Genomic DNA, 20,039 nt, shown 5'->3' on the forward strand with positions numbered 1-20,039 from the left:
GTTGTGAAAATAAAGTACATGGGCTGAACTTGAGAACTAAAGGAAGTACGGGGACGAAAAGTCTAACTTTCGTTTATAGACTTATATATGTAGGCACCGCGTATTAAAATGTTGACTCGATAAGTATCAATAAAGTTTGAATGAGAATTCGATGAAGTGACTTAAAACCATCATAATAAGATAATTTGATGGCTACAATAATAATGAAGCAAAACATAAGGAATAATGACACAAATAGTCCATGAATTTTGATCAAATGTACAATGCGGTCCATAAACTTTAGCCTAATATGTAAAGTAATCCCCGAGCGTTTGAAACACGTGCAACTAATCCCTGAATTATAGGAAAATGTTCAACGTAATCCTTCTACTAATTCAAGTTTAATGGCGATTTTGAACATTTTCTTATAATTTGGTGATTCGATTGAATATGTTCCAAAATTTCGGGACCGCATTGAACAAATTAAAAATTCATGTATTACATTGCACATGAGATTAAAGTTTATGAATTACATTGCACATTTAGCCAAAGTTGATGGACCATTTATGTCATTTTTCCCCAAAACATAATGACCAAAAGTAAATTACTCATTAGTACAGGACCAAAGATGTAATTTCGCGTTTTCTGTACCGTGGTTTCGATTTGATAATTGAACTTGTCTGTTTATATTCTATGAAAAAAAATCGACCTTGAACAGTTGAAATGAAATTCTCTTGGACATCTATTTGCTTATTTTTACATGATGGATAAAATTTCATATTACTCACCCCGAGTTGGGGAATATTACACATTCTGCCCCCGCACTTAAAAGGGTCCCACAAAAATATCTTCTCGAGCCTCTTCTCGTAGTGGACCGGGCTCGCCTTCTCGTCTTCCGCTATACTCGACGGCATTATACTCGTCGGACGACATTTTCGAGATCGAGATCGAGCTTAAATGCAGATCGGATTACAAAACGACAAAGCGTTTTCCCGAGTTTGTCTTTAAGAAACTAAGCGCGGGTTCTCATTGAAGGAAATTCCAAATCGATCCTCCTTTCACGGACGGGGTTTGAGTGACTACTTGCTTTGATAGTAGAAATGAGCACCGGTTCAAGATAGATCGTGAATTGGACCGGATCAGCATCGTGCGGTCCGATTCAGTCCGATTCCTATAGAAAATGATCCGGCCCTCGATCTCAATAATTGGAAACCGAGCTGCGCAGGTTTGGTACTAGGGTTAAGGTGCTAAATCGGACAAACGAACCGACCCTAGATTGAACCCATTTTAACCATGTTTGTTTTTCGCGTGGTTAGAATTGAGAGCAACTTTTATGGAAGAACGAGTAACGGAATTATGTAATTTATGTATTATATTATGTGTTTTGAAATTTTTTGCTATCTATTTTATTTTATGTGCTTAGTCTTTTATGAGTTGTCACTTTTGACGAGTGAAGATTTCTGCGGTTGCTTTAGCATTCATTTTGCTCGACTAAGGGACAAGTTAGGATAATTCTATGCTTTTGATTTCTGTTTGGCTTTTACCGGTATTTCACTTCTCATAATTTTGTTGTTAAGTATCATGGTTCTGATTATTACGTGTTGATAGATGTGTACTTTAAAAGAGCAAATTTATCTTTCGAATAAGATCAACAAGTCGGTTTCGTAATCTACAGGATCGGCTTCAGATTCCAAAATACGATAATCAATCCTCCTCGAGTTGCTTTCATGTCCACGGGGATGACTCCCTTAACCTTAAAATCGTTCACTCCTAATTAATTGCTTTTTGGAAGATAGTAAGAAAGTCCTTCGATGGCCCATGAACTCTTAGGTGGCGAAGGAGTCAATAGAATCCCGAGTGGGTCGTCCAAATCGCAAAATCAAAATGCCTTATCCGATGGCGAAAAGTGTCATTTCACTAATGCTTCGCGTACGAAAAGGCGCCACCTCGCGCAAAAGGGAGCGCCACGTGTCGCTGCACTTTCTAAGATATTTCGGATCCTCCACTAGGGCCCCACTTGGGGTCTGATGCTGACGCGGGAGCGGCGTCGCTGTCAAAAGCTTCTCCCCCACAGGCTTCCACTTGCCTTGGCAATTTGGGGAAAAATTTTGGGGAAGGTGATTTTCCTCCATAAAGTTCGGTTAGTCACGATTCCTTCTTCGACGAGATTGTAACGAATGGTTCTTGCTGGCATTCGAAAGAAAGCCCTCTCGTCTCGGTGATTACTCTCCGAGCCCTCGCTGAACCAACTGGGCTCCGGTTCTACATGGGTCATGCTCAAAAGAGGGTCATGCTCCAATTCTTTCAATAAATAATTTGAAAGCTCGTGTTTCGTTAGCCAGATTCTCGAATGGATTACTCAATCGGGACCATCCATGAGTTAATCTTTTTCTATTACAAATAACATCACAAGTGAATCCTCCCCTCTTTTATGGTCCAGGATTTGGATTGTCACGGAATTAATTGAATCAATTCTTTCCTTTCTTTGTTAATTATAACAATAAGTATGGCTTTATCAAAGAAATTTCCATAGAAAGGACTTAACTAATGACATCATTGAGGACGGTCAATCAAGAAAGTCCTTGAAGATCTTCATGAACACTTTTCTAGATTATCATTTCATAGATTAAATTAAACGATCACTTATTGTCTACTCTACTTGAGTCTAATGGTGGCTTTAATTAACACTTAATTACCAGAGTGATATTTCCCCATCATCTCACGAAGTAATAAGAAGGGATTAGTAGGGTTGTGGACTGTTCCTATAAGATTATGAACTCCGAGAATGTGATTAAGTTTCTAATCATCTTAATTAATAGCCGCCAAAAAGCTTTGATAAAGCACGTGATGCCCAACAAACACCTAAGTAAAGAAAGGACAGGTGTCTATTAGATTGCGTGCGGCTTAGCAAGTGTGATTTTGTTTGGGGCGTACCAAACTATTTATTGATTTTCTCTTACAATTTTGCTTTTTTTTTTTACACAATGAAAAGTTCATCTAATTTCTTGAAAGACGGGGCAAGCAAGTGATTCCAAAGTCCCTTACCAAAAAAAAAAAAGTGATTCCAAAGTCAATATTCACGTGCTCATAAATTTCAAAAGCTAGATACTAAACACGAGTATGGTTTCAAATATCGTGAGAAGAAAGATAAATAAAAGTTCATCAAAAAATTGAAAGTAGATGATCCCGTAGAATTACTGTTTTTGGAAAATGGGGATGTTTTATTTTAGTAATCGCGATATACCCTTATTAACGATGAAATACGGATCGAATGTTAATTCTAATTTCCAGTCTCCTTCGAAAATTTGAGGATGAGAATAAAAGTGAAAATACGAACAACGAATATAATTCCATCCCGACGACGTGGGTTAAATAAAAAATTAAAAAAAGTACGAAACACTAAATTCACAAAATTTAAAACAATAGACTTCTAAATCACCCCCCAAAATTTCTCGCTAAAGTTAAAATTTAAAGTCGAAACAATTGTAAATACGAAACAACCTCAACAAAATAGAAAGGCTAGTCAAGGCCCAAAGGGTACTACATATCCTAAAATGGGGAAGGAGTTAGTATTCGGTTTCCTTCGCCAAAGAAGGGAGCTTTTGCTCCTACAAAGACCTCCAGTGTTTGTCCGATAATCTAACGGGCCGCCTATATGAGTTCCTTATTTTAAGGTGTCGGTGCACGCACGCCCTGCACTCATAATTGTTAATCATCCTTTTTTTTCTTATTCGGTGACGAGGAATACCCTCTATTTTGTTTTAGGCCTGAGGAATTCCGAGGCAAGAAGCAGTTTTGGGACTTACTTAGGTCCGAAGAAGCATGTGTGTGTATAGCCTAGACTTTTTTAGTAGCAAAGAAAAAAAAAATTGGGAAAAATGAAAAAAAAGAAGAAAAACGGAAAAAGCAACTTTCGGTCTAACTCCGAAAAGGACATGGACCCACCCACGTTGCTCTTTTTTCCAATTTTTAATGTTGATCCAATTTTATTTATTTTTTTATTGTCCGAGTGGCCAAACAACATTAAATGCATCGTTCAATCAACATTATAATATACCGTCCAACGAATAAAAAAAATTGATATTATTTGGAATTTATTTAATATTTTATTTTTCTCTCTCCTACGCGCTTTTTTATCGTCTTATGTCATGTTTCTGTTCTGTTCATTACATTCACACATGCACCCACGCACACAATACCCAACCCACCATATCTCTCTCTCTCTCTCTCTTTCTAAGGATTTGTTTGTGCAGAGCGAGATTCTGTGAAGCTCCGTAGTTCTTCCGTGGAGGGTTTCCTGATCCTTCTTCCTTGCATGCTGCTGCTGTTCTTCCGCCTGACATCGGTGCTCGTCGGAGCTGGTTGCAGATCTCGCGTCCTTCTGACGAGGTGATCTTTTGTTTGTCTCGTTTTGGTCTTTTGTTCGATTCGGTCGGTTTTGCTGCGTCTTCGAGATCAGCTTCGTGAGCTGCTTGATCGAGGAGAGCGCTCGGTTTGTGGGTCGACGGGCTTGGTGATTGGGAGTGCGAAATTCCGTGCTATCTGTGGTTGGATCGCAGAGTTTCGGTGTTGAATTCGTCTCGGAGGGGTGGGGGGTGAGTTGTTGGTGTAATTTGGAAACCTGTTTTATCAATCGTTCCTCGCGATGTGGGTGGATAAGGTTTATGTGGCGGTTCTGATCCTTGTCGCTGACAATTTAATGTGACAGTGGAAAAAAAGGATAATAGTTCGTTGGTTCTCCGTAGGCTGACTAATGAAGTTACAAATCTGCTTAATTTTTGGTTAATCTACAAACTCTTTTCGGACAAAGTTTTTGTGCTTTCGGGTAACCCCCTTTCATCAGTCTTAAGTTGCTTTAAGTTACCCTAATATCTGCTGAAAGGTTTCCCTTTTCCTTTTGACATAATCTCTTAGTAAAGGCATCTTATAATTTTTTTTTGCTCTCAAGCTTGAAATTGAGGTTTTCTATCATCTTTATAAAGCTCAATATTTTTTCATTGCATTTCTCTTATTTTCGTCTGAGCAATTTACTGCTTTGGGAATAGTAACACGAATTTTTTTTTGGTTGAGATTACTTTTTCTCTGCTTGGCCTAGACAAGGACTCAAAGCTTGATCTCCTGAAGCTACATGCAGCTCACTCTTCCTTTCCAGCTGACTAGTATTCTATTTTGGTGACAGAAAGGAAACTGTGTGACTGAGGATTGGGAAGGGGCTTGGTGGAATCTCAGAGATTGAAGAAGCTGTTCTTCCTGTTTAATTTTCAGATCAAGTATTGTGGTTTTGAGTCGAAGAAGTATTGCAACTCTCTTAGTTCATTTCCGGATTCAACTAGGAATTACTGCCTGAAAATGGGTTACATATGTGAGTTCTGTGGAGAGCAGAGGTCCATGGTCTATTGCCGATCTGATGCTGCATGCTTGTGCTTATCATGTGATCGGAATGTTCATTCTGCCAATGCCCTTTCGAGGCGCCATTCAAGAACGCTGTTATGTGAGAGGTGTAATTCACAACCTGCTGTTGTTAGATGTGCAGAAGAGAGGGTCTCACTTTGTCAGAATTGTGATTGGATCGGTCATGGGGCCTCTACCTCTGCATCAACACATAAGAGACAAACATTAAACTGTTATTCTGGTTGTCCCTCAGCAGCAGAGCTTTCTTCAATCTGGTCTTTCGTGCTAGACTTCCCCTCTGCAGGTGAATCCACATGTGAGAAGGGAATGGGGTTGATGAGCATAGCAGAGGATGGTGAAAACGCAGCTTGCATTCCGCCAAAAGATAGTAGTAGCCAAGATGTATCTGTTTGTGCTGATGTTGAGGCTGGGAAGGCAAATGTATGGGTTGGGTCATCTTCATTGCCAGAGCGGAGATCAGTGTCTCAGAACATGGGTCAGCAGGCTGCATCTGCAAGCATGGCGACTCCTAAGGTACGTGACCAGTTTACTTTATTTGCATCTACTTTGAGAAAAGAAAGTCATCAAGAACAACATGAAGTAACCAATGAGTTCGCTTCCCGAGGCAGACTGCGGTTGTTGCAACATAGATTTGTCCATGATGGTGTGAAAAGGAAATTTTTTAGGTTGAAAGGTATCTAATTGCTTGAGATCAGAACTGTTTGCTTGACAGGCATTATTCATAAATGGAACTATTTTTGATTGCTCCTCCTTTTCCTTGATTGTTCTTGCCACCATTTGATGACTGATTAAAACCATTGACTGAATTTTTTATTTTCTAAATGCCACGCACTTATTATGGTTATTATTATCTCTTTGGAATCAACGTTACTCATTGAATTCTGCTGTGGCAGCAATGTGTTTTATTTTTCCCATTCGACATTCAGAGACATGTTTGAAAAAATCAATTTAGATCCTGTGAAGATTGAGTTTAATGATGCTTTACTAGGTTGGCGTAGAAGTGTCATCTGATTTCACTAGGAAATTTGGTTCACCATGGCCAAGTCAGCTTGTATATTCTAGTTCTACTTTCCCCAACCAAAAAGGATACTGTTTCAATAGATGAGAGAACCTTTGTAATTTTTCCATTGCATAAGGGCATTGGTTTTGTCTTCTTTTGAGTCCGTAAACCTAATATTTGGGAAGCTGTCTCGTTTTGCTGTGTGTTATTATCAATGTATGACCTTGTTTGACAACTCAATTAATTGCCAAAAATTAAAACGTTGAGCACCTAGTGGGATGTCATTTGATGAAACTAACTAGGTTTGACTTAATAGAGTCAATCAAGTCAAGTGAAGTTTTTACTATAATGTTTTGAGTAAGGAAGTGTTTCTTAGTTGATTTGATGGAAAAAATAAATAATAGTAATTATGTTACTAAAACCTACCAGTAAAGGTCTGAGTTCCGAGCTTGAGAAGTTAATAACATTCAACATTCAATTTTCAGCTATTATTGAGCAACTTCTGTTTTCTACTTGCAGAACTTAAAAGGTACTCAGCACTTAAAATACAGTTCTAATACTTTTAGTTCTCATTTTCAGTTCTATCGAAGAAGCCCTGAATTTTCACTCAGCTTCTCCTATGGGATGTATATTGTTGAGCTGCAAATTAAGATAGCGTTGGTAGCTCCATCTGCTGTGTCTAGAGTGATTTCACCTTTTTAAACCCATCCTACCATGCTTAAATACTAGCAACAGTCGCTTGAAATTGATAAGTCTATTTCTGTATTTCTGGTGTTGCCAACTGTAAGAATCATTCTGAATTACGTTAGTCTATGAAGCAAATCAACAGTTCATTTCTTTTCAGTAATTTAACAGCATTTGTGAAATCCTTCTAGCACGCGTATCGTGTGAATGTGAGTTCTACTTTTTTGTTATAGATCTCATGAATTTGACTTTGTTTGTGCAAATGCTTGTCTAATCACTAGATCTTGGTGTTTTAATGAATTTCATTTTCGACCATAAAATAGTCTGTCATGGATTTATCAAAGTTAAAACTTCTACATGAGCACTGACGAAGTTTGTGCTGTTCAGTTCCAACAACATCGATCTTTTTCTTTTAGTGGCCTTCTTGTGAAATGCAAGTTTGACAAGCATCTATGTTCTCCGCTCTACTGCTGGTCTTTTCCCCTGTTAAACTCCATTCTTAGAGGGCATCCTGGTGCTGATGCTCTAGCAGTAGTCCTGCTTTTTTTTTTTTTTTCCAAAATTGTAGAGGAAAAAAATTTGATAGAAACATTTCCATTAGGGTAGTAGATATTATGATGTGTTGTGGGAAACATTGCCCTGAAATACCACCAAAATCGATAATTATATTGTCTTTGGGATTGATATCAGCTCTTCTAAAACTGTTTGCATTAAGCTCCTCCGTTACGCATTTTGTATTACTGCATATTGGCGCATTACATTCATCACTGAATCCTGAAGCTTCCTATGCATCTTCATTTAGGTGTGCATCCCGATTACAAAAAGTCCTGGGCTTTTTGAAGATGATAGGTTCTTTGAGGATTTCAACATGGATGAAGTGGATTTGGATCTTGAAAATTATGAAGAACTTTTTGGTGTTGCCCTAACTAACTCAGAATTGCTGTTTGAGAATGGTGGGATTGAGAGCTTATTTGGGACAAAGGAAATGTCTGCTGCTGATTCCAACTGTCAGGGTCCAGCAGTTGCCGAGGTATATTGTTATTAAAGGAAGCATATTTAGTCTTTGTGAATATTTTGCTGCAAAATCTGTTCTTTCATCTGATAGAAGAGACATGATCTCTCTACCACTCAATTTTGCATCATATGTTTTTCCCTGTTTGTCCTCTTTTCTTTCCGTTTTCTGTTTTGTTGAAGGAGAGTCGAGTGTGGTTATGTTGTTATTTCAGTAGTTGCTGCCATTGCATCCCTATCGATGTGTTTCCCAGTTCTTTTTTTCAGAAAGGATAAATACTAGGTCAATGATGGTTTGCACTGTTTCTTGGGATGAATTGTATTCTCATCTGGAGAAGTCCTTAGGCGTTGTCATATTGAGATGAAATGATGTAAACAGTTGGTTTCTAGGTTAATAAATTGGACGCCGTGTATCCTTATAAACATATTTGTGTGAGTTTCGATATATATTACTTGTTTGTTGTAGACAGAAGACTCCTTTGAGCAGTAAAATATAACTATAAATGCAAGAGTTTCTGCATGTCCTTGGTTTTGTCTATAGATTAAAGCAGCGTGAGATTGTTATCAAAGTCAAGCTACTTCTGGTATCGATTGTCACTTCATTCTGATTTGAGAAATAGTGGACTATGTTTGGGAAAGTACTTACAAGAAGGGAGGTCAGTGGGATGTTGAAAAAAGTTGCTGTCCCCTTAAAAGCAGGGCATATGATTCTCCTTCAGACTGGACTAGCGGAGACATGGATATGAAGAATAGCGTCACATAGATTTAGACATAAGGGGGCATTCTTTCGAAGCAAAATGAAGAAGAGAACATGGGGTGGAACAATATGTCAAACACTGTGTGATTTTGTTACCCTTTAATAGAAGCTTGATGTTTGATGTCCCCTTTTGTTTATCCCAGCTCTGGGTTGAGTACCGATTCAATCATCGTGGGCTGTTCTTGGCTTGCTTTCTTGATGAGTTGACAACCTTTGTTTTCTGAGGAAATAACTAAGGATAAGGCTTGGTGGTTGTTGTTGTTGTTTGTGTTTCCCTTTCCATGTTGCAGGGAAAGACTTCCCTCTATCAAATGTCTAGGAGGATGAGGTTAGTCCTTTCCCATTTTGAAAGATGGGTGGCACTGCTGGTTGGAAGCTGTATGTGCATCTGAAAGTTGTTTTGACTCTACTATATAAATGCTCTTGGGTTGTGTCTGCTCATGGATCAATAAGCATGTTCTAATTCATCTTCAATTGTTGGTGACCATCATTATATGGTCGAGGCATGCTGAACCTTTTGCTGGTATTTTAAATTCCTTTCTTCTGTCTAACGAAGTAATAATATGTGTTATATACTATCATTCTTTTTCCAAACTCAGGAGAGGTTTATTTGGTGGCATTTGGAATTCCCTTGGAGTCTTAATGAATTTCATATGCAATCTGGTTGGGCTAAAGTTGTGTGTAACCTGCTTAGTTTGGTTTATGGCCGGTTATGTTCATAGTTGTTGCAGCCAGCTGAGCTTCTCTCACAATATTCAACATAATGCCACTGCCTCTTATTTCTAAGTCTTCCTAGCTATCAGGTGTTAATGGCATTGCTATCACTGCAGGGCTCGTAGAACTTCTCTCGCATTGTTATTCTGTTTTAGTTTGATTATTGCTGGCATAGTAGGTTTTTATGTACACATATGACTGAACAAAGATAGTTCATGAATTTTTTCGCAGGGATCATCTTCTGGATATGCCATACAGCCTGCATGCAGTGTTGCCTCGGCTGAGTCTATGATGAGCTCTAAAACCGAGCCTATTATTTGTTTTTCGACAAGACAACCCCATTCCAATCTCTCATTCTCTGGTCTTATTGGAGAGAATAGTGCTGGTGATTATCAAGATTGTGGAGCTTCCTCAATGCTTCTTATGGGAGAGCCTCCGTGGTGTGCCCCTGGCCCTGAAAATTCATTCACATCAGCGAGCAGGAGCAATGCTGTGATGCGTTACAAGGAAAAGAAGAAGACACGCAAGTAAGCATGATTTTAAACCTTTACATCAATTCACAGTTAGCATGATTAAATAGATCCTGTACGTTGATCTGTTGTGTTGTGACATGTTTCCTCAGCTTCATTAGAATTTTTTGAATAAAATAGTTAGGAGTGGGATTTCAGTTCTGGTCTGACTCCACTAGCATAACTTTGGTTCTCCAGTATAAGAGTTCAGTCAGGGGCAATGTATGTTAGTTGTGTCTCTTACACTTTTATTGATGTGAGATATTCTTGTTTAGAAGTGCCACTACTATTGCTTGAGGTGGAAAATAAGATAAGCACTTGTCATATTTGGTGGGCTTGGAGTTCTATTCGATAAATTTGTGGTGCAAGTTGATTTGAGCCTCACCTCTTTGGCCATTCTGTCCGCATTAGTAGCTAACCGTTCTTATGTTTTCTTAATCAAGGCCTGCCTCTATAAGCTATCCAGTTTTCCCATGTATTGCTCCCTCCCTCCCTCGCACGCGTGCATGAGTAGAACAATTTTTGGCATGTTATCCTATCAATATAAGAATTAGGCCTCTCCCCTAGTTTCATGTCAGCAAACAAGCTTCTGTACACTCTATGACCATTTTGGCTTTCTTGCTCTTTGATGCACTTGCTTGTGATATGAGGCATGGAATCCTGTGCTATTGATTTTCTAGTTATTTTCTTTCAATATTTGTCTCTGTTCAGAGCTGCCAAGATCAATTGTTGACAATCAAGCACACCAACTTTTGTCATTGAGCAGTGGTAGTTGATGGTGCAAAATCTTCGGTGCATGATTGTTTGACATTTATAGTGTGCTGGTATGTGTTTTTGGTTACTGAGAAACAGATGGATAACTAGTTGAGGTACTTTTGGTTAAGCAAAGTAAATTTATCAAAGTGAATTTACTGTGACGCTGCATTAGCAGATATGGTTCCGTTTTCTTGGCCAAAGATACTAGAAATGTGACGCTGCATTGGCAGATATGGTTCTGTTTTCTTGGCCAAAGCTACTAGAAATGGGTAATGATGGCTCCCTTTGATACTTGAAGCAAATTAACTGACTCTTATTCCATCATTTCAGAGTAATATAGGTTGATATAATCATCTTCCACATAGATCTACAACTCTGTTTGCTTTTATGTATCCATATTAGTGGAAGCTTCAGATGTAAAGTGCTGTACATACACTTCATTTCCCATCCAATCACCGTTCCTCTGCCTGATCTGCAAGCTCCAAGAAAATTAAGCATTTATGCGCATTTACGAGAACCTTGTAACCAACAGCTAGTGCAGACGTATGTTTCATGTGCCTGCATTTACTAAGGGTAGTTTTGTCCAATTCCTTCTCCCCCCCACCCAAACCAATCCCAGAAAAAAAACCCAAAAGGGGGGAAGGTGGGGGGGGGGGGGCAGTTGTTTTTCCCTTGACTATTCTTTATTAATCTCCATTATTCTCTTGGATATGTGCGTAGGTTTGAGAAGAAGGTGAGATATGCCTCTCGTAAAGCAAGAGCTGATGTGCGAAGGCGAGTGAAGGGCCGCTTTGTCAAGGCTGGCGATGTTTATGACTATGACCCATTGAGCCAAACCAGGAGCTACTGAGTTGACATATATATGCCCAGAGAGGGAAGGAACCCTCACCTTCTATTTGCAAATAGTTGGTTCAATGGGAAGTGGATGGAGCAGGTGTCTATCGAGTGCCTTGACAATCTGCATGATGATGACACTGGAGCCTCAGTTATAGCCAAGAGAGGTGAATATGAGAGGGATGGTGGGATGGCATAATGGAAATGTGGGGGCTGACGGCAGTCCTCGTCGCCATAAAGAATTAACTAATCTCGAAATTCTTCCTGCCAAATTGCATGAGTATCATTTGCTTGGCAGCTTCTGTTGCCTTGCCATCCTCTGGGCCTCTTCACTGTGGGATAAGGGGGGAAATCATAATTGGTGCCATGTAGACATAGTTAGGCACGTCATAAATGATAATATGGAGTAGGCAGGCTTTCGTCTACCTCTTTCTCTGAAGCTCTTCCTGCATTTGGCTGCTCCTCTCCATGATTGGTCAAATTTACAGTTTCAACTGAAGCTCAGGTTAGTGCTTTTATTGTTTCTATTGCATTTCATGTATAAGACGAGCTGTGAAAAGAAAATCACACTTTCATGTATAGGCAGGACATAAATAGATGTGGAATAGAGGAGGACCAAGTCTGGCTAAGGTTAGCGGTGTTATCGTAGTATTTTCGTTCATTTCACACTTTAGTATAGCGCAGGGAACAATCTGTACGTTGCAGGGAACAATCTGTACGTATTCCATGTAAGATTCTTTTTTGTCTGCTGCGAAGTATGTGAACACTGTGAATGCAGTATGATTTATCGTGCAAAACTTGTCGCCGTACAAGTTATCACTATTTCTATGGGATTTAAATTATCGATTTGGGAACTTAGATTTACGTTAAAAGTCGCACTCAAGGTCAATGATTTAACGGGCAACTTCCCAATAGTAACCTCCCTAATACCATCCCATTCCGACAATTCAATATTAGAGAACCTAACAAATCTGAGTCTTCATAGGATTGATCTTGAGTACAAACATCGAGTTGAAATCATTAAGAATTTGCAACCATATGTTTTAAGGAAAGTGTCCTATGAGTTTTAAATTATTGTACGGAAGTTAATTCAATCTTAAATTTTTTAAGTTTATCAATTTAATCATAAACGTTTACGCGAAATGTCAATATACTCCTTTCGGCCAATTTTCGAGGGATATTGCCAACGTGACGGTTGATGACAAATGGACTGCCCAATCGGCAATCTCCGGAGAACATTGACTGGACAGTTCACGGAATGGTCTAGGATTAGATTGAAAAATTTAAAAATTTTAGGATTGAATTGGTATATAAACAATAGGTTCGGGATTGATTGGGTAATTTTAGGAAAAATTATCAAAAAAGTCATAAAATTATTGTAATTGAGCCAATTTAGTTGTTATTTATTTTTTTGGCCAATTTAGTTTTAAACTTTTTGCAATTGTTGTTTTTCGGGCTATGTGGTCGATCGATTGACTCACGAAACCCTCGGTCCATGACACAAGCATGATGAGTACCATGCATGAAATTTTGAAATGTATGCATGAGTTTGTATACGGGGCTCACCTGGTGGTAATGTCAACAAAGCCTGGGTGAATTGACATTACAAAGCCTTGAAGAAGGCTCACCGGGTGGCCTTCTTCTAATCCTGATCCCTTGGCTAGCAGCTACTTCATCTTGGTACATCCTTAATTCCCAGTACTTATTAAGAGAATTTTCTTGTGATTCATTAGCGGATACAACTGTAGCAGATATATCACCGGTCTCCGACTGCATAGAAAAACAGTATATGCCTCTGTAGGGGAATGTTTTCGTAGAAGTTAATACGATCGACGATTTTGGAAAGATGATGAAACAAGCCTATAGTTTCCATATCAAGACGCCGACCTCGAATAGTGCTGCATATTACATAAAGCTGAAGCACGAGTACGGTGAAGATCTTCAAAATTTGTTGCTTCAATTATAAACACTAGCTAGCAGATTAGATAGGTGGTAAATATGGTACTCTCTAATCGCAATTCATTGAATTTGACATTACAAAATCCCATTCATGGCCACACTATGATATGTATCGCAGTGCGAACCGAGCTCTTCGGGACCGGGCGTAGAACAAAGCTTGCACCGGGTGATAAATGTCAACAAATATTTGCGACTGTTCGTTCACCGGAGAGCTAATTTCTGCTGATGCCCTCAGAAATTCCGCTTTATCAAAGAGTGGAGGTGAAGTGTTCACCCATATTGTAGCATGCAAACCAATCAACATTCCACATATTTGCTTCGCACCCAGCGCGAGTCGTTTCATTTACTCTCATCGTCGTCATGAGAGCCTGTGCTCTGAAGGCATATGAAAACGTGAACTTCAAAACTGATAAAAAGCCAAGCCCCAACAAAATATCAGCAGTAATCTCCAGCTGAAAATTGAGAGGCAAGCTTTCTTCAAAACTAACTTAATCAGCCGAGTTTTGGAGAAAGGATTGCAAGTCTGTTTGAGACTAACTTCATGGAACGAGAGTATTTGGACCAATTTTTGTTTAAACATAAGGACAATAGTTCTGTGCCGACAGTGGACATGATAAAAGAATTAATGAATAATTTCTCTAACCGATGTAAGTTACTATTATTAAGAAAACATTTCTCAAAAAAATTGATTGAGTTTGCTCGGTCATTCGATATCTCTAGAGGATAATAAAAATGCTCGAAAAGGACAATTTCTTCGAAATTGAAAGTACGAAAAAAGGTTTCGGACTCGCCAATGGGGCGTTGGACGAGTTGGTTGAGCTTCCTGGGCCTTAGATAGTTAAACCGATGAGGTCTCAGTTAAAACAAAAAAGGGTTTCGGGCTCAATAAAGAATGTATATTTTGTTTGGTTCAGTTTTAATCATTCAATTCACTTTTTCTTTTCCTTTGATTTTTTTAGCCATAACGAGTGTCAAACAGCATATTTATTTTTCTTATTTTGCCATGCAAGAAAAAGTATACATCAGATTTGCATGTAATTTTTTTTAGATATATTCACTAGAAGTCCTAAAATTTATCACCAAATTACAAATGAGTCCCAAAATTTTCAGAAAGTACAATCAAATCCTAAAACTTAATAAATCGATGCAATTGAATCCTTCCGTTAGCTCCATCCAATTTGACAGATGAAAAGTGCCGACGTGCCATTTTTTTTATTACTTTTTCTCTCTTACATGGCTCTGGTATGACTGAAATAAGAAAAATAAGTCCAAAACGGTGTTGTTTCGATCAAAACTTTGATTTTTTTTATATAAATATTAGTTATATCAAAATAAGAAAAAACTAAATTAAAAAAAGAGGCAAAAGAAGTGAGGGTTGTTGCTGTTGTTGCCCCTCGCCATCGTTCGAAGGGCCAGCGAGGGTCGGCCAAGGTCATTGAGCTCCGGCTAGTGGCCGACGACCTTAGGCGAATGGTAGGCGAGGGTCGCCGCTGGTTAGGGTGGGGTTGGGCAGCAACCTCGCTAGTGGTAGCCCTCAGCCTGATGTGGACAAGGGCCTACAAGCCCTTGCCTGTGGTAGGCTAGGGTCGCCCGCCATTGGCCGGGGGCCGGTGATCTTGTCTAGTCCTTGTCTCGGCGATGGTGGGGTGTGGCGGGCCTTGGCCTATTTTGCTGTTTTTTTTAATAATTTAATTTAATTAATATTTATATTCAAAATTAAATTTGTATCAAAATGACGTCGTTTTAGCCGAATCTTCCTTATTTTAGAGGCAAGAGAGAAAGTAATAAAAAATACCACTTAAGAATTTTTCGTTAGCCGGATTGGACGGAATTAATGAAATGGATCAATTGCACCAATGTTTCAAGTTTTAACGCTTGATTACACTTTGATAATAAGTTTTAAGACTTTCAGTGAATATTTTGAAAGTTTATAGTTTGATGTGAAAATGGATATGGGCTTACTGAAAATTTAAATGTTAATTGGAATAAAATATTCCTTTTTTCCCATTGGACGTGTTCCGGCGACACGAACGAATGCTTTCCCGCGATCACCATCAACCTCTCGTTTCCTCTTCTTCTCGCGTCGCCCCTCAGATAAGGTCTCTCTCTCTCTCTCTCTCTCTCTCTCTCTACACCTGATCGGCCATGGCAGAAGCTGCTTCGACGATCTTCCAGACTTCACTCGTCCCAGCCTTCTCTCCACTCAACAGCAAGGCCTACAAACCTCGCCCTCGCTTCGCGCCCTGCCCCTCGCCCTCGAGGACGACAGTGGTTTGCTCGGTGTCCGCGACTAACTCCTCCGCCGCCGCCGCCAAGGCGTCGGAAGCGCAGCGGATCCCATGGGGATGCGAGGTCGACTCTCTGGAGAACGCGTCGGCGCTGCAGAGGTGGCTGTCGGACTCCGGTCTGCCGCCGCAGAAGATGTCGATTCAGCGAGTCGACGTTGGGGAGAGAGGGCTCGTCGCGTTGAAGAATATAAGGAAGGGCGAGAAGTTGCTGTTCGTGCCTCCTTCGCTCGTGATCACCTCAGAGTCGGTAAGATTACGTAGCCATAGCTTTGGATTTGCGAAGAATATAACCATCCCTATTTACTGCGTAATTTCAAGGAGAGCGTCAGAAGCTTTAAAATCTGATGTACACTGAGGTGGTAAGTTTTGATTGTTGTTTGACGTAACCTAGCAAGTCACGAGCCGAGTGATTTCTTGTGAATTACATAATTTTGGCATGAATGGCTTGCCTTTCATAATCGAAGAGATGAATGTAATGTGATTCGTGAAAGCTGGTATCCCCTGTACATTAAACAAGAAACGAAGTACGTAATTTACTCTGTCTGGGAAGGTGTTCATTGGGTGCTCTTGTACATGGTATTAGATCAGGTTAGGTGTTGGATCCGCTTTATTTTACTTTCACATCGTTTTTGGGTAATGACTTAGGCACCAATTTGGCAGAGGCTGTTCACGAATTCTTGTTTGGAAGTTTGTGATGCTCATTCACTACTTGCCAGATTCCTTAATTAAGAAATTTTGTCTCTCTGCCTGATTGCTTCGATGATGGTAGGAGTGGAGCTGTGCAGAGGCTGGTGAAATTTTAAAGAGAAATTCGGTGCCAGATTGGCCGTTGCTTGCTACACACTTGATTAGTGAAGCAAGTTTGATGGGTTCTTCTAGGTGGAGCAATTATATCGCGGCCCTCCCCAGACAGCCCTATTCACTTTTATACTGGTAGTTCCTGCACTTTTTTACCAACTTACTTACAAGTTCAATAACTTTAATTTCTATTTTCATGTTTCAATTTATGTGATTAAGGATCTACTCTCAGTTTTTCATTTCAGGACGCGTGCAGAGCTGGATAGATACTTAGAAGCATCACAAATCAGACAACGAGCAATTGAAAGGATTACTAATGTCATTGGAACGTAGGCTTGCCCCTTTTTTTCCCATTAACATTGCCATGTTTCACTATGATGTTCTTCTACTCGATTTCGGAGATCATGATTTTCAAAGGGCGGATGCTGATGTTGATCTCCTGTGCAGATATAATGACTTAAGGTCCAGGATATTTTCCAAGCATCCTGAATTATTTCCTGAAGAGGTATTTATCTTAAAGTAGTGTCGATGGCCTAGAATGCTTGAGATCATTTTACAAATATATGGTAGCGGTAAACCTGCATAGTAATTTTTGCCAAGACTTTGAGACTTCCAAATTTAAAGTTGCAATTTGTTGACATTCAGAATTTGCAACTAGCATCTAAATTCTGTTTCTCAAGTTATTTATCTGGTCCGGAATTTTCTTTTGTAGAGATTCTGCACTTGCTGAAAACATCTTACCCTATGTTCATTGAATTACAGGTATATAATTTGGAGACATTCAAATGGTCATTTGGCATTCTTTTCTCCCGCTTGGTAAGGAACTCTCAAATCACAGCTCCAAGACATGTATCACCAAAATGACTTTTGCCTTTCAAGAATTATGTGTGCCTGTGATTTCTAATGCTGTTGGATTGTTCATAACCAACTGTTGATGAAGAACTGCAGTTATGTTGCTGTAGGAAGAGGACAGAAGGATCGTAGAAAGTAGTAACGTCTTACATAAAGTAATGATGTATCATCTATATTCCAATGGATGTTTTGGGAAAAGAACATCAATAATCAAGCCATTATTATACAATCTATCCCAGTGCATATTTGGCTAGTGAGTGTTTTTAACTGTTTCTGGGGTGAGGTGGTTAAAATAGCGACATTTGATTTTAATATTGCTTTCAAACAGGTCCGTCTACCCTCGATGGATGGAAGGGTTGCATTAGTTCCATGGGCAGATATGTTGAATCACAGTTGTGAGGTGCGTTGATCATTCTCACGTCAAACTACATGTTTTCTTTAGTGGTTGATGCTTAAATGGCTACCCTTTGACTGACCTAGGTTGAAACTTTTCTGGACTATGATAGTGCAACAAAGGGAGTTGTCTTCACAACTGACCGGCCCTATCAACCAGGCGAGCAGGTGAATCTCGAAGACTCGAACTGTTTTAAGAATGAGATGTGGAAGTCTTCTGATTTCTTGGATTGGCTTTTGCAGGTTTTCATATCATATGGCAGGAAGTCTAATGGAGAACTCCTACTGTCTTATGGGTTTGTTCCTAAAGAGGGCACAAACCCAAGTGATTCAGTAGAGGTATTACTGTCACTCAAGAAATCCGACAAAAGTTACAGCAAAAAGCTAGAAGCTCTAAGGAAGCATGGCTTATCCGCGTAAGTAATCTAATTTTTCTGCATCAATCTAATTTGCTCGACATCGACATCTGGTTGCAACCCCTGAACCATCTATGACTAATATTTTGTTAGCAGAATCCTGTTTTAAGCTTATGCACTAACATCAACATCCGATTGAGGCATTAAGGTTGATTTACCAATAGTCTCGATGTAATAGCTCATCTATATCCATTGGCATCGTGTAATATAAATCTTGGTCCCGATATTTATTACTTACATCTTGTATTGAGTTTCAAGTGATCTATGTCTTGGCAGCACCCAGTGTTTTCCCGTACAAATAACTGGCTGGCCTGTAGAGTTAATGGCATATGCCTATCTAGCTGTTAGCCCTCCCAGCATGAGCAATCAATTTGAAGAGGTAGTTAAGTTTTTCTTTGAGAAATATAATTGTCGTATTGATTTATTTTCATTACGCAGCTATTATTTCTTTGCAGTTGGCAGCTGCCGCTTCAAATAAGACAACAACAAAAAAGGACATGAGATTCCCTGAAATAGAGGAACAAGCATTGCAATACATACTAGACAGCTGTGAATCGAGTATATCTAAGTACTCCAAATTCTTGCAGGTTAACATTCTGCCTTTGGGACTGAATGTCTGCAGTTTTATAACTTACATCAATTTTTAAAATGTGCCAATTTCCTCGTCCTGGGAGAGATAAATCCCACCTTGATCAGAAGTGATAATGTGACTATTGACCTTGTGGCTTCTTTCTCATTCTAATGTTCCAGGAGAGTGGGTCAATGGATTTGGATGTGACTTCTCCGAAACAACTCAATCGAAGATTGTTTCTAAAACAGTTAGCTGTAGACTTATGCACTAGCGAGAGAAGGATACTTTTCCGAGCTCAATATGTAAGGAGTCTAATATGCATCATTTGCCAATTAGTTGCATCTATTCTGTGTGATATATTCTTATGTCGGCAATGTCCCATTTGCTGACAGTCATCTTGGTCATTGTTATGTGCGGATAAGATATGTGTAAATGGCATACAAATATCTGCAGCCAAAAATATCTCTTTCCGTGCTTACCCAGTGTGGCTATTTGTTTCAGATTCTGAGAAGAAGGTTGAGAGATCTAAGGAGCGGCGAACTGCGAGCTTTGAATTTATTTGATGGGTTGAGAAAGCTCTTTAAATGAGAGTGTGAGAACATGGTGATACTTGCAATGGCAGACTCTCGGATCTGTTGAGATCTCAATGTGACCTCAGTTTGTAATCCGACTTTGGCGTCAATGGAGATATGAGGACTTTCGGTGCCAATTGAGGTCAAGCAGGCATACAATCAGCTGCCGGTCCCAGTATAAACTTCGATTGTACTTTTAGATTGCAAGAGTATGGAGACGATAGCAGATCAGGTGTCTCAGAATGTCATATTGCAACTGATGATGCCCGCTCTACTCATGAATCTTTCTGGCTTTTGAAATGCCACTTCGATTGTACTTCGATTTTGAATATCTCCGACTCTTATTTTGTTCAATGAGGATGATAGGAGGATAAATCTTCATTTTGTGTTGTTACTAAATCCAGCAAATCTCCACTTTTGAAGACAAAAATATATTTTTGTATTTTTTCAATTTTTTTTTTCGTTCCTTCTTTCTCCAGTCGGCCGTCGAGTCCAACGATTGGCCAGAAGCAAAGGCAGGCAAAAAAGAAAAGA

The 20,039-nt window shown here is 39.4% G+C and overlaps 2 protein-coding genes across 4 annotated transcripts; both read left to right on the top strand.

Moving 5' to 3' along the window:
* The first annotated feature begins 4,144 nt into the window (after positions 1 to 4,144).
* Positions 4,145 to 12,462, top strand: LOC115739127 (zinc finger protein CONSTANS-LIKE 9-like). Of its 3 annotated transcripts, XR_007196656.1 has the most exons (6): positions 4,145 to 4,368; positions 5,159 to 5,904; positions 7,878 to 8,105; positions 9,789 to 10,084; positions 11,543 to 12,161; positions 12,239 to 12,462. XR_007196656.1 is itself a non-coding variant. In XM_048271131.1 (5 exons), the coding sequence occupies exons 2-5, from the start codon at positions 5,329 to 5,331 to the stop codon at positions 11,670 to 11,672; spliced, it is 1,230 nt and encodes a 409-aa protein (XP_048127088.1). In that variant the 5' UTR covers positions 4,145 to 4,368; positions 5,075 to 5,328; the 3' UTR covers positions 11,673 to 12,462. The 3 variants fall into 3 exon arrangements, 2 of the variants coding, with proteins under 2 accessions (XP_048127088.1, XP_030527923.1); XM_048271131.1 differs by having other exon boundaries at positions 5,075 to 5,904; positions 11,543 to 12,462; XM_030672063.2 differs by having other exon boundaries at positions 11,543 to 12,462.
* A 3,191-nt stretch (positions 12,463 to 15,653) lies between these two features.
* Positions 15,654 to 19,944, top strand: LOC115739126 (ribulose-1,5 bisphosphate carboxylase/oxygenase large subunit N-methyltransferase, chloroplastic). The gene is made up of 12 exons (XM_030672062.2): positions 15,654 to 16,150; positions 16,673 to 16,836; positions 16,947 to 17,030; positions 17,149 to 17,206; positions 17,464 to 17,517; positions 17,882 to 17,953; positions 18,034 to 18,114; positions 18,190 to 18,362; positions 18,639 to 18,741; positions 18,818 to 18,949; positions 19,113 to 19,235; positions 19,435 to 19,944. The coding sequence occupies exons 1-12, from the start codon at positions 15,761 to 15,763 to the stop codon at positions 19,519 to 19,521; spliced, it is 1,521 nt and encodes a 506-aa protein (XP_030527922.1). The 5' UTR covers positions 15,654 to 15,760; the 3' UTR covers positions 19,522 to 19,944.
* The last annotated feature ends 95 nt before the right edge of the window (positions 19,945 to 20,039 follow it).

This window comes from Rhodamnia argentea, chromosome 10 (genome assembly GCF_020921035.1).
Source record: "Rhodamnia argentea isolate NSW1041297 chromosome 10, ASM2092103v1, whole genome shotgun sequence".
In the NCBI taxonomy this organism is placed as follows: domain Eukaryota; kingdom Viridiplantae; phylum Streptophyta; class Magnoliopsida; order Myrtales; family Myrtaceae; genus Rhodamnia; species Rhodamnia argentea.